Here is a 13,455-nt window from a genome sequence, read left to right on the forward strand (position 1 = left end):
TGTGGTCAGGGGGGCTACTCTGCTAGTTTGAACACATATAAATCAGCAGTGCCTGAAAATTTCCTCCAGAAAAAGAGGGAAACATTTTTGTAAAGAAGGAAATAGCATAAGGAAGATGAGTTAGGGAGTCACTCCTGTGTTGTACAAGTGAGTCAAATTTTTCAATACCCCCCTCCCCCTCAAAAACCCCACCAGTGCAAATTGCCTAACAGAGCTAGAAAACCGCTGGTTCTTCTGTTCAAAATGTTAATGGCTGCTCTTACCTGCGAACCAGTTTCTGACGAATCAATGATTCCTAGTTCTGTGGAAAGAGAAATACAAGAGATGAACTGGCTGAAAGTTGAGGTGCAGAGAATGTTATTTTCTTTTGCAGGGGTGGGGGCTTCCATGCCAGGTTTCTGGGGAATACCTTTGCTGTCTTTGTTAACCTCTGATGGGACAGCCACACGTAGGACTCCATCCGGTGGTGGAAAATCATCCAGGCAGCCCTTCTTGGTATTCTGCAGGGATCTGGGTTATTCTAATTTCTCTAGCCAATCACTGTTGCAGGGTTTCTCAACCTCGGCAGCTTTCAGATGGGTGGACTCCAACTCCCAGAATTGGCTGGGGAATTCTGGGAGTTGGAGTCCACCCAACCGAAAGCTGCCCAGGTTGAAACACACTGCACTATTATAACATATTTAGAGCCCCTTAAATGCAGCATAAGCATTTTAGAGCACGAATGGAAGATGAGTGGGAAAATATTGGAGGGGGCAGAAGAATGGGCACACGCATGGTCAAGAAGTTGCAAACAAAGGAATTGTGTGGATAAATGGGGCTGGCTGGAAAGCTGAAGGTCAGAAGCGATAGGAAGACTTTTGGCTGCCAAGGAGAAAACCAGAGCACGGAGGTCTTTAAAATAATGGCTTGTGGTCCATAAGCTAAAGAATTTACTAAGTTACAGAACACCTGTGATGTTAAGAACAGCTGGATGAATCCCAAGAGAAATAAGCTGAGCCAGACAGGAAACCCTTTAGAGGCGGCTGACGCACCTCTGACCTCTTTAAAATCCACCCAACCCAGTGCGGTACAACTGGTCCGATGGGAGCCTCGGCGGGGAGCATGTCTAACAAAGGATAACAATAAGCTTACAGCCGCTCACAACCAAGAGAGCAAAATTCCCAGTCTCATAGTACGGCAGGTTATTGCAGCAAGCGAGGCCACTGAATTGTGGAAGCCCCTTCTGTGAACATTGGTCCTCATTTTTCTTCCCAGAGTGAGGGAACTACCTCACCATGCCACTCCAACTATCAGGGAGGTGGTCAAAAAAGTCAAGATGGCAGCCACGATGGTGTAATTGAAGCCCCGCTTCTGTTTTGCCTGTGCACACAGGGAGGGCTTCGACTACACTGTTGCAGTCGCAACCTTGACTTTTTTGACCACATCCTGAGGATGCCCCTGGCGAGGCTGGCTTGGAAAATCGGCAAGGACGCTTCAAATGAAATGTGCCTTAGTTCTGTGTACAGCATAGCAGCATAGAATAATTGCACTACGTCTACCCTCCTTTTCCTTAAGTGAAGGAATACTTAATTCATCCCAACTCATAGCTTATTCTTCCTTACTTTTTAACCTCACAATAACCCCATGAGGGGGACTATTTTTAGCTAGTGTGTGGAGTCAATTATTGCTTTAAAATTTGCAAGGAACTGAGAATTGGCTAAATTGGCATAAGCTGGACAAGATCTGCAATTTAGCTTCTCTTGGGACAGGTAGATTGTTCCCGGAATGCATGTTTACCCTGGCATAGCAACTAGTGCTCATTACATAACTATTGCAGATCACGTGTTACTAAAAAACAGCTGTCTGGGGCAACCGACTCATTTTTAATCCACTAAGTTAATCAAAATATTTTTCTGCAACTAAAAAGGCAAGACTGGTTGAGACTACAGCTATCACACATACACTGTTGCTCCCAAACTGATGTGAGTAGAAATTTCTCTGTCCAGCCCCCCATACCTCTTTTTTTCCACTTCTTCAAGGCAGTCCGAACCCGTCTCCGAAGAGCCCGATTCTTGCTCCGTGTGGCGTAGTGCAGGGAATCGTGGCCTGCCTTGTCCATCAGGGCCACGTTGGCTCCGTTCTGCAGGAGCAGGTCGGCTGCCTCTGTGCCCCCACTTTCGCAGGCGAGGAGGAGGGCTGTCCTGGGCAAGGGAGGAGAGGGCCGGCGGGGTGAGCGCCGCGCACACCCAGCACCAGACGGCACGGGACCTCCTCGAGAAGCCCCAAAGGTGCTTGTCTATGCTTGTTTTCTTTCTTTTTTCTTTACATATACATAGATAACAATAAGTAACAATACGGGCGAGGCCTTACTATTAAGAATGAAGCTTAGGATAGAAACCTTTATTATATAACAAATAATTTAATGCATTTTGCAATTGTTTATCAATGCCGCATTCAGCTCTAGAAGTAAAATTTAAGCAACCTTATGCTTATCAACATTAACATTTTAGAATCATAGTTAATATTGATATACACTTTCTTTTTCTTTATCTTTAAAGGCTTAAATTATCTAAGCATCAGGGTGTTAATAATCACCAGTCTACCCTGTATTGTACCAATACCACTGTACCCAAAGAATATAATGTCATACTTGTTTTATAATAATAAAACAGCATTTTTTAAAAAGGAAAGGAGCCAAATCCCTCCTCTCAGCCCTTGCCACAGAGATGAACTTGGACATCTGGCAGCAGGTGGTGCAGTCAAAACTCCTCCCACCTCTGGACCGGAGGGGCACCGAGTTCTCTGGGCTAATAAGCCTTTCGCCCGTCCTTTCAAGCCCAAAGGCAGCGAGCGTCAGCACACCTTGTGGCAGTCGGTTCCACAAGCTCGCTATGCCTCGCGAAGAGAAGGGCTTTGCCCTGGCCCACTCTTCTGCCCCTCAGCTCTGCTGGGGGACTCTGAGGACTGGGATCGGGGGGAGGGGGGACCTGCGTGCTCCTCAGCGCTCCCCACCCAAAACATCCGGTCTGAAGCTCGAGACCCGCAAGAGCAATGTGGTCAGAGGGATTTGCGCAGAGCCTCACCGCTGGACTAGCACGAAAGAACTGCGAGGCCGTTAGTCCAATCCATGCACCATTACTTTACTGTGGCAGTGCTCTTATTGTTAGGAAGCTTTAACTAACATCTAGAAGTGCGAATTTAATTTCCTGGATTCTCAGCAATGCCCACGTTGGCTAAGAATGCTTGGGAGTTAAAGAAAAAAAAAGTGCTTCTGATTTGTCTTTTCTCTGAGCCCTCCTAAGGCCCAATAAAACCAGACTTCTAGGAAAAGACCTCCCCCAGAGAAATCCAGAGACCTTCTCACCTCCTGCCGGTGGCACTGTTAGAAACAGGATGCTGGGCTAGGTGGATCCAAGAGCGTCCTCACCAACTGTGATAGCTCAATCGTGCCTCCTTGTTCAGAGGCAGTCTACCCTTGAGAACCAGATGCTGGGGGTTAACGGCAGGGGCTTACATCGGTCTTCACATCTTTTGCTCTGTTAGTTCCCTAGAAGCTTCCATTGGACTGTTGAACAGGATGGTGGACTAGATAGGAAATCTTACTTATTTTTATTTATTGGGTTTATATGGCCGCCCATCTCATACGTGCCACTCTGGGCGGCTGGGGTCAGACGGAACGTTGCAGTGCAAGCCCCGCCCCTCTGTCCGTTTGCATTCCAAAGGGGCGGAGCTTGCATTGCAACGTTCCGTCTGCCCCTGCTGATTTTGATCTGGATGCCACTGGGCTGGGGTGGATGGGGCCTGCAGTCAAAATGTCTGGATGTTGGAGAAGCCCAGTAGCCAATCCTGACTCAGGGATGAAGTGGCTGGATTACACGCCTCTCTTGGCCTGCCTCGCAGGGTGGGCGCTGAAAATGAGAGACTCACTTGCCATCCTTATCCACGAGGTCAACCTTGGCTCCCCTCTGGAGCAGCTGAGAGCAGATGGCCGCCTGGTTCCCCTGGGCCGCGATCATCAGGGGGGTCCGCCCGTTCTGGAGCGAAAAGGAGAGGCGCAGAGCTCAGTTTCCAACACAGAGCAGGGAAAAGGCCAAGGCAAGGGGCAGCGGCTGGTTCCGGAAACCATCACGCTTCCCCCACGTCAGGCCCAGAGCCCCTCCACGGCCGGGCTCCTACGAGCGGGTCTGGGAACGCAGTCTGCGAAAAGGCTCGTGCCCCAAAGCAACTGGATCGGCTTTCTGAATCGTATCCTCAGCAAAAAGACTTTATTCTGCATTGGATCAGTTTTCCAAACTGGATGTGACCAACTGGGCTGACAAGCCAAGTCCGGTCTGGCTGGAGCAGCACCGCCACTGGCCAGCCAGCAGTCCAGGGAACCCAGCGCGGACCTAACTTCTTGCAGTCCTAGAATGGGAGGGGATTTGGAGATCATCCGGCCCACCCCCTGCCCAGCGCAGGGGGTTCCCACTAGCACCCCTGAGAGAGGCCCTCCAGCCCCTGCTGAAACCCAAGCGAAGGAGGGCCCGACAGCCTTCGAACAGCAGGAAGTTCTTCCTGGCGCCCAACCAACATCTCTTCCTGTCTCCTCTACGAAAACCCTCGAACGCAGCTCTCGCTCTTCTCCAGGCAGACCGTCCCCAAAACTTCCGCAGCCCTTTCTTGTAATCCCTCCTCCCGGGCCCTTATCACCTGGGCTGCTCCCCCTGGACACGGCCCTTCCCAAAGCCTCCCAAGCGTTCCAGCAGCACTGCGCCAGCACGAAACGGGGATTGAGATGCCCCCTAATCTTTGATCCCGCGTGTCTGTTGATCTGGCCCAGGGCTGCATCGGTTTCCGCTTTGCAGCTGCATCTCGGCAGCGGCTCACGTTCAGCTTGTGATGCGCCGTGGCGGTCTGATGCTTTTTGCATGCCCAGGAGGGTCCCCTCCTTTCCATAGTCACAGCTTTGATTTCCCCCGTCCAAACCTGCAGTTATCCCTGTCGAAATTCCTCTGGCCCATTCCTGACCCGCTTCAGCTTGCCAAGATCTCCCTGAATCTTGACGCTGCCCATTACGGTGAAGCAAGCTCCCGTGTTAAGATTATTGGGTGGGGGGGGAGGGCATGGCATGTTATATGGGCCCAGCCTCTGGGCTGATCTCAAAAAGGGAAGGACTGGACCCAGTTAGAACTTGGATGGGAGGCCACCAGGAAATTCCAGGGTGAAGGCTAGACTGGAAAGCTGAAAAAGCATTCCTGAGACAAGCAAGGCAAAATACATCTACACTGCAGCCAATAAAACTAAACACGTGGGCCCATGCAACACCCTAACCACGAACTGAAACGTCCTTCCATTTGAAATTCAGAGTTCTCTAACTCTCTATACATATACATATACATATACATATACATATACATATACATATACATATACATATATTTTATTTATCATATTTATATGGCCACCCATCTCACTTGAAAGATACATATACACACCCACACCAGAATACTTTGCACAAAAATGTATATATTCCTATAAATAAGGTATAAAATTGCATTCTCATAGGGAAAAAGTATATGTAAAAATAATGGATATGGACAATTCCAAACAAAATACCTACCTGTGAAAAATTGTGCACCAAAATGCCTTTAAATTTTAATCTAAACATTTTTTTTAAATGCCTTTATTTAATTACACAAAGAAAAACAGTAGCAGAAAAAGGACAACAAGATGACATATGGATGATTTCAGTTGATAAGTTTTTCTCAAGTTTGGCAGCTTTGTTTTTAAAGTTCAGACTGCAGTTAAATATATAAGAACTTCTCATACATGAATATAAGTATATATTTTTACCCAACAGCTGTTGGGTATTTTTACTGTTGGGTAAAAAGATATACTTATATATTTCTCAACAAAGATGAGAAACTTGAGGAGAACATACTGTGACTTACTTTTGTATGTTAGCAAAAATGAGCAAGAAAGATAAACTGAAATGGGCAGATTTACACATAAATAACTACAGTTATGATCTGAAACCGCCTTCCCTGATCTGAAGGAAGTTTTCCCATTTTCCAGTGGGACTTTCCTTCAGCTCCTCTGTAGTAAAATCCTGGCTCATAAAAAAAGTCCCCTCCGTTAATCATGAAAAGCCAATAACTTACGTTATCCGTGACATCCAGGAAAGCTTCTTGGTCACACAGGAGTAGCACACTGGAGGCGCAGCCAGAAAAGGCTGTTGTGTGGGATTGAAAAGGGGAAGCCAGTGTTTAAAAAATAGGCTTTCTACAATGGGCCCAAAACAGGAAATGCTCTTTTCTTGACCAGATTACCAGCCTAAATTAATGTAGCAAATTTTACTAATATCTGCTGAACATAATAAACTTAGTTTTTTAAAAAATAAAGGAGCGATGTATCATTATCAAACACACTCTTACTCAAAAGTAAGTCTCTGTGAGACCTGTATGACTTATCCCACTAGGATAATTATTATCCTCTTTAATTTCAGCCTCAAACTTCAAGATGCTTCAACTGTCTTTCTTCATTTATGGAATTTTACATAGGATGGACGCTATCGAACTGGTCTTCTCTTTCTAACTCTTCCAGGTTTACCTCTGCTTTTTCCATCTTTCTTCTCACCCCGCCCTCCCAGTGCAATTAGTTCATAAGGAGAAGTCAGAATAGAGGCACAGGCTTGGCACAAAACTTTCTGCTACCAAATTGTAATTTTTAATATGGCCAGAAGGGGAACAATTAAATACCCGAGGAATAATTTATCTACTGGGTTTAATTAATTTAATTGTATGTAATTTGTAATTAAATGTAAATCAAATTCAGAATTTGTCCAGGCTTTGCTTTCTCACCCTTGTTTAATATCTGTGTCTCCCCAGATATGCCAATAGGAATCTAGAAAGAAGTGGAATGATCCTGTGCTGAGTCGTAATATGGTTTGCTTGGTTAGTGTGATTTGTCAGCTCAGCCACTGTGGTTTGTGAACCAAGCCACTACAGGTTTTAGAAGAAACTGTAGTTAAATAAACCATGGCTTAGTACAATGTGGGAAACCATGGGTAGTGTTAAAAAAACTGGCTAGAGTCCATGAGTTTGAAGGTGTAGAAAAAATGCACAAATACATGAAAAATGATAGCTAACTAAACTGTAAATAGTTCTGCTGCGAGTATTCTCATTCAAGTTCTGCTGACAGGTGATTAAAGACCCAAAAGATGTAACCTAACATCTGCACTTACTTAAAACCAAGCAAGGCAGTTAAGAGGATTTGTGATGGACGCTCAAGGCTGCATCAGTATCTTCTGCTCTCTTTGCAAATTCTGCACAAGGTCTTTGTCATCATGCCTGCAGAACCTTAGATCCAAGCAACTGACTCTCACCTGTCTGAAAAGGTAACTTGTGGAGAGTTTCGGTGCCAGTAAACTGTTACACTTTGCTATGGAAGTTGTGAATTCGGAAGAGCTGATCAGCCTCTCTCAGCGTGAGATGGTTCTATGCAGGGATCCCATCACATCAGTGGGATGATTGCCTCACCCTTGAAACACACGAGGACTTGTTCCAGCCTGTCCTGATGTTATTTTCAAAAATCCATCATTTTTCTTGACTGCTTTTATAGCAGGTCTTATGGGCCAATCAGAGTTTCAGCGTACTGCCAATGTATTTCCAAAATGAGATACGTACTAGTTTCACTTGAGGGTCACGGCTGGGGGAAAGGGGCTTGCTACTTGCACAGAAGTGGGAAAATATAGCCCTGGAGTTGTCCCCCGCCCCCACAACTTGGCATTGTGAAACTGCCTAGATTGTGCTCCCTGATAAAATCCAGTTGTGAAATTGACTAGAGAACCAGCATTCTCAGGGGAGATGATTCAAACTCTACAGCCTAATGTAGACCATCAGGTGGCAGAGCCTGGATGGCCTGGGAAGCAAAGAAGGATCAGATCTGGTTACTGCTTGAATGGGATGGGAGAATCCCTGGAAATCCCAAAGCTGGAGGTTCAACTGGGAATTAAAATAACAACCCCAGAGAAGATAACGACAAACTGCTTCTGTCCTACACGACCGATCTAAGACGTCACCAGGAGCTCAACTGGATTCAAGTGACTTATTGTTCATGTTAAAATTCTGCTAACATGTGCAGAGCTGCAGATCATCAATGGGCTATTTAAAAAGCAGCAACAGCCACTCCTCTTCCATGGTTGTGCTGTTCCTGTGAAGGAGCTGTTGCACTTGGGAGAAATATATCCTGTTGGTGCCTCCCGCATGGAAGAAAGTCACTGACTTGGCTTGGGAATTCTGGAAGGTGACCTCTGAAACCATTTGGAAAGGACTAATGTAAGGAAGGGTAAAATTTGTGTTCAGTTTTGAGCTGGAATCCTGCTGACTTCATGAATACATCCATACAGTTTTGTTGGCAAAACACAGAAGTGATTCAAACTCCAGCAGGGGCACCAAGGTCGGGCAACATAGGCTTGCAAAATGTCAGAGCTGAGTTGAAACTATTTTGTGCCCAAAAAGTTTTTAAAAAGCCGGTCATTTTTTAGGACTCACCGGCCCAGTGCAGAGGCGTACGATTCTCCCCATCAACACAATCCTCATTTGCTCCATGCTGCAAGGAAGAAGTGAAATACTTATTGTAATATATTTCTAACTCCCTGTGACCTGAATCCATACTGATAGCTTTTAACAAAATATTAACAGCAGTATAATATCAAATACATGCTAAGACTATAACGTTCCCTAGAATTAAAATAATCCCACAAAGTTGGGAAATGCTTGATTCAAATTAATCACTGCCCCCCCCCCCCAAATTAATCTATCTCCTTTTCCAGTTGGGAATTGTCTCTTAGTTCTGCCATTATTCATGCATTCTCTCAATCCTATAAAGTGTTCCAGATTTTTTCTATGCACACCCAATTCTCTTGCAGCTACATTGCATCAAGGATGCTGTTTGTCATCCTAATTCCACAGATAGGCAGGATTCACATACAACATGATATGTGAAAGTTGCATTTGGACGAGATGCTAACCTTGGTTAATATTAACTTTGGTTAGTTCTTTTGTGCCCTAATGTCTCATGCAGAGCAAGTCCATTTGGTTAAATTAAGAGCCCGTGTGGCAATGTTGGGCTGATACTGAGGTGACCCAGGTCCAGGTCCGTCCTTAGCTTCCTGGAGGACTTTGGGCCATCTGTTCTGCCTGACCTTGGCCGACCTTACAGGGTGGCTGTTGTGAGAAAAATGGGAGGAGGGAGTACTATGTACACTGCCTTAGGTTCTATATGAAAGGCAGGATATAAACCTAAGAAATAAATATATAAGGAAATGTATGGCCCAACATTTTGGGTAATCCCAGAAACTGAGTTAATTCCTTAACCAAGTTAAGGATGTTGGGCAAACCCAGCCATGCCAGTAATCTGTGGGCATAACATTGCAAGCTATGTTAAGAATTAAATTGAAAGAAGAAACAAGGGGAGGAGCGTGGAGCGTTTCTTGGAATCGACACCATAGAAGGAATCTGTCTTGGTCCATTCACACATTTCCCCAATCCATGAAACATCATCCAAACCTTTGGGACTGCAATGCCCATCATTCCCTTCCTGCACGGCAGGACAGGCTGAGGATGCTGGGAGCCAAGCCCAAATTCTGGGCAGCCGGGAAGCTGGCCCACCCTGGGGACGCCCTTGCCTGGTCTGAGGGATACGTGGCCCTGCCGAGCCTCAGCGGGCAGAAAAGCCGGCCCTTTCTCAGCTTCCTGGGGGGAGTTCCACCTCTTTCTCGGGACGAAGAATGGCTGGATTCACAAGACCCCTCCACCCTTAACCTCAGAAAGCAGGCTCAGCTGCTGGAAACAAATTAGTCACGTTTAAAATAGCTCAGATTAGCCTACTGTGTGAATGCAGCTGCTGGGGCTTTCATGGACCGGCTGGAGCATGTCGTGAGAATAACAGCCTGGCAGTGTTGGCCAGCTCCTCAGGGCAAGAGCGTTCCTCTCACAACCCTCACTGCTTTGCTAATGGCCTCCATCCCTAAGGGAGCGCTAATGTCCCTTGCTGGCCTCCTCTTCTCTGCCTTTCCTCGTCCCCTCCCCTCCTCATCTCAGGCGCAGTGGTGCTCTCTCAGGTCCATGCTCCATGCATCCAAGGAAGACTCGCCAGCAAAGCCACGCCGGTGAGGAGTTCGTTAGCCCTGAAGGCCGGATTTGCTGCATTAGATGTGTCTCGCCCTTCCAGGTCTGCCTGTCTTACTCTCTATTCAGCAGTTAGTAGAATTTAGTATAATTAAAAGTAATAATCATACTTTTAAGCTTTATTTATTAATTCCCACAAGATAGACATCACTATTTTCCAGCTATGTCTTGAATCAAGAATATGAGTTTTCACAGCAAGAGACCTAATTAACTTCTCAGTCGCACTAATTACTTTATACTCATCTAAACTGTCCAGAGGGGTCCGCAGGGTATGGTCAAAAAAATCAAGAAGGCACCCACAATGGTCCGATCCAAGTTCTGCCTCTTTTTTATGTGTGTCCTCTGGACACCCCCAAAACTAATAAAACTAACACATTCAGATAAATAAATAAACTGTCTGTATTTCTTTACATTACTCAAGTATATAGGCCTCTGTATAAATACACATAGATGCACACACAGACTCATACAGAGACACATACAGACCCCAAGTCATGATTGCACCCCAAGCGTGATTGCACAACAAGCTCATTCATGGTTAACCAAACCATAGTTTATTCTGTTCAATTTTCTGGATTTGCCTGCTGAATTGAACCAGAAATGGAGTTGCTAGGAGAAAAGGTGGTTGGCTAGTTTGGACTGTAGGAAAAAGCCTGAGGGTTAACTGAACTGGTCCTCCCAGAATAAATGTTGTGCTACTCCTGTGGAAATGTCCAGGGTTGCCTGGTATACGGAGCCAACTTTCAGGGCACCGTTGGACCCAGGAGTCAGGCTACCGTCGCAGAAGCGGGGGGGGGGGACGTGGAGCAGCCACAATTCACAAGGAGGGCCAACCTTCTGGCCTCTAAAGCCCCCCAAGCTGAAACATCACTGCACGTGCTCAGAGGTGCCCCTTTCTTTTGGCCACTGTGAACTGGTGCCACACTGGCCCCGATGGAGAAGACGACGTGTTTTACCTGCAGGAGGACCTTCACGCACTGCGGCTGGCAAGCAATCGTGGCCAGGTGGAGAGCTGTGCTGCCTGCAAAGACAGAAGAAGGAGAGCACCTCAACTGGTGTTTCTCAAACCTGGCAACTTTAAGAGGTCTGGACTTCAACTCCCAGAATTCCACACCTCTTAAAGTCGCCAAGGTTGAGAAACAGTAGTCTAAATGAAGCATAGGAATCTGTCCAGAGGCTCGCTGGGTTTGGAAGCATAATGGAGTCTCTGCAGGGTGTGCTCAAAAAAAGTCAAGATGGCAGCCACAACCCAACCCTACACATGAAAAATGGCAGAGCTTTGATGGCACCTTCATGGTCGCCATTTCCACTTTTTCCTCCACACCCAGTGGACACTCCTTGAGGGTCTTCAATAGTGTCCAAGGACTAAAACCCACCAGCATCAAATTGCTGGCGTGTGGCACAATCCGGTGGGTCACAATGCGGCAGGACACCCATTTAGTGGGTCCCTCTTCAATTCCAGAAAAGTCCATTTTCTGCTGACATTCTGAGGGTGCAGAAAGAAAGGAGACTTGCCAAGGGCCACAGAGGCCCCCCATGTGGGCAGCAGCGCTCCCATTCAGCGGGTCAGAAGCTGCTTGGCTAAACTCACACGTTGCCCGACGTGGGGAAGGGCTGTTTGGTTAGAGGACTATATGAGCCCAGAACCTGGGGTTGGTAAGCTATCATTTATGGTTCAGTTTATGCATAAACTAAATAAATATGATTTGTTCCACCACCGGGAAAACTGATTTAGCGCACTGTCTTCTCTTTCCCCCAGACTTCCCCCTCATTAACTGACTGTTGCAAGCTTGCTTGTGCTGGGACCCTGCTTCCCATCACCAGCCCGCCATCTTCCCTGAGCATCTTCCCCACGCCAGAGGCATATTTGGGGGGGAGCAAGAAGTCAAACGGGTGGCTGTGACTGCACCGCCGAAGCCCCGGCCCTCGGCATGTGCTATGCATGCAAAAGGGGCGGGGCTTTGAGGGGGCCCTCGTGGCCACCATCTTCACTTTTTTGGCCCCCTTGCCCATGCATCAGGTCTTTTGCTTTTCAGGATACTCTGGGGGCATTTGCAAACTATGTTTAACTATAACCCTGGGTTAACAAAACACAATATCTACCCAAATGATCCAATAGCATAGGACAGTGGCTGAGTTCCCACCACACACTAAGCCATCAAGGACCCCACAACGTCAGCCTCGTCTACAGTGTCCAGGCTACCCAGCCCCAGACATTGTCAGCCAACTGACCCCTGGCTGTCAGTGAAAGGTTTGCCCATCAGAGCAGTCCAGCCAATGGCTTGAGGCAGGAGCTGAGGGAGGGAAGGGGGGTCTCTGTGGACTTCCTTCTCCTGACCCTCTTTTACCACTGCCTGTCCATTGAAGAGAGGACTGAAAACCTGGAAATGACCCCTCTCTGCAAGACCTAACCGACCCCTCTCTGCAAATGTCCTTGGGAACATGGGAGGGGTCTTTGGGATCGTACCCACCGTCCTCGTTCTGATCATTCACCTCGGCCCCGTGTGTGAGCAGGATGGTGAGGCATTCCGTGAGCCCCTTGGAAGCCGCCAGGTGGAACCTTCAAGAAAAGGGAGAAAAGCAGAATTTCCCACCAGCAAAGCTTAGGAATTCGCCCTCTCCCCCAGCAAATTTCAGAAGCACAAAGGGTGGTGTCCACCCGCCCCTTCCTTGGTCCCTTCCTGGTCTCTCCGGATTGTTTTCGAGAATCTTTGGATGAAAGTTAATAATTAATAATTAATAAATTAATACAATGAATAAGGAATGGAAAGCGGTATTTTGCAACGCTCCCACTTCCAGCATCCACTGAATTTCCCAGAACGGGCTCCTGAAGAATTCTTAGAAAATGTTTTAATCTAAGCCACATAATTTTGCAGACCAAGTTTTGCAGGGACAGGAGTTTACACCCTGCTCTTGAAATAAATTCCCACTGGGGCTTACAATGACAACTCAAAAGTACAGTAATCAGTTAAAAATGTAATTGTATGACAACATTGCTTAAGAATGCAATGGCAGACCAAAGGATGTTTAATAGCCACAAAGGCCCTCTAAAAAGCTGGCATTCTTAGGGTGGAGTCACACAACGTGGCTCCCCCTAAACCCAGGCTAACAACTGCTGCCACCTGCTAAGCCCAAACAATTCAGCCATATTCTTTCTTCCCAGGATGCTCTTTTCAGACAAACTGCTGAGCCAAGAGCTGGGTTCCCGCAGCGCACAGAACCACCATTCAGCCCATTCTAGCTGAGCCACGGCCCAGAATATGCCAGTTTCCGCAGCCAGGTGCCCTTCAGCCTGGCACAGCTCTGG

General features: G+C 47.0%; 1 protein-coding gene across 1 annotated transcript in view; it reads right to left on the bottom strand.

The window, feature by feature from the left end:
• ANKRD35 (ankyrin repeat domain 35) overlaps positions 1-13,455 on the bottom strand; it is a 31,894-nt gene that overhangs the window by 14,042 nt on the left and 4,397 nt on the right. The window contains exons 3-9 of the mRNA XM_088151142.1: positions 12,620-12,708; positions 11,105-11,169; positions 8,511-8,568; positions 6,120-6,190; positions 3,907-4,013; positions 1,996-2,180; positions 264-301 (exon numbers count right to left, since the gene is read on the bottom strand). Coding sequence (XP_088007268.1) covers positions 264-301; positions 1,996-2,180; positions 3,907-4,013; positions 6,120-6,190; positions 8,511-8,568; positions 11,105-11,169; positions 12,620-12,708 — 613 coding nt within the window. The remainder of the gene's footprint in view (positions 1-263; positions 302-1,995; positions 2,181-3,906; positions 4,014-6,119; positions 6,191-8,510; positions 8,569-11,104; positions 11,170-12,619; positions 12,709-13,455) is intronic.

Source organism: Python bivittatus, unplaced genomic scaffold (genome assembly GCF_059951505.1).
Source record: "Python bivittatus isolate LINGU-HERP-01145 unplaced genomic scaffold, Pbiv_v1 ctg000660_np1212, whole genome shotgun sequence".
In the NCBI taxonomy this organism is placed as follows: Eukaryota; Metazoa; Chordata; class Lepidosauria; order Squamata; family Pythonidae; genus Python; species Python bivittatus.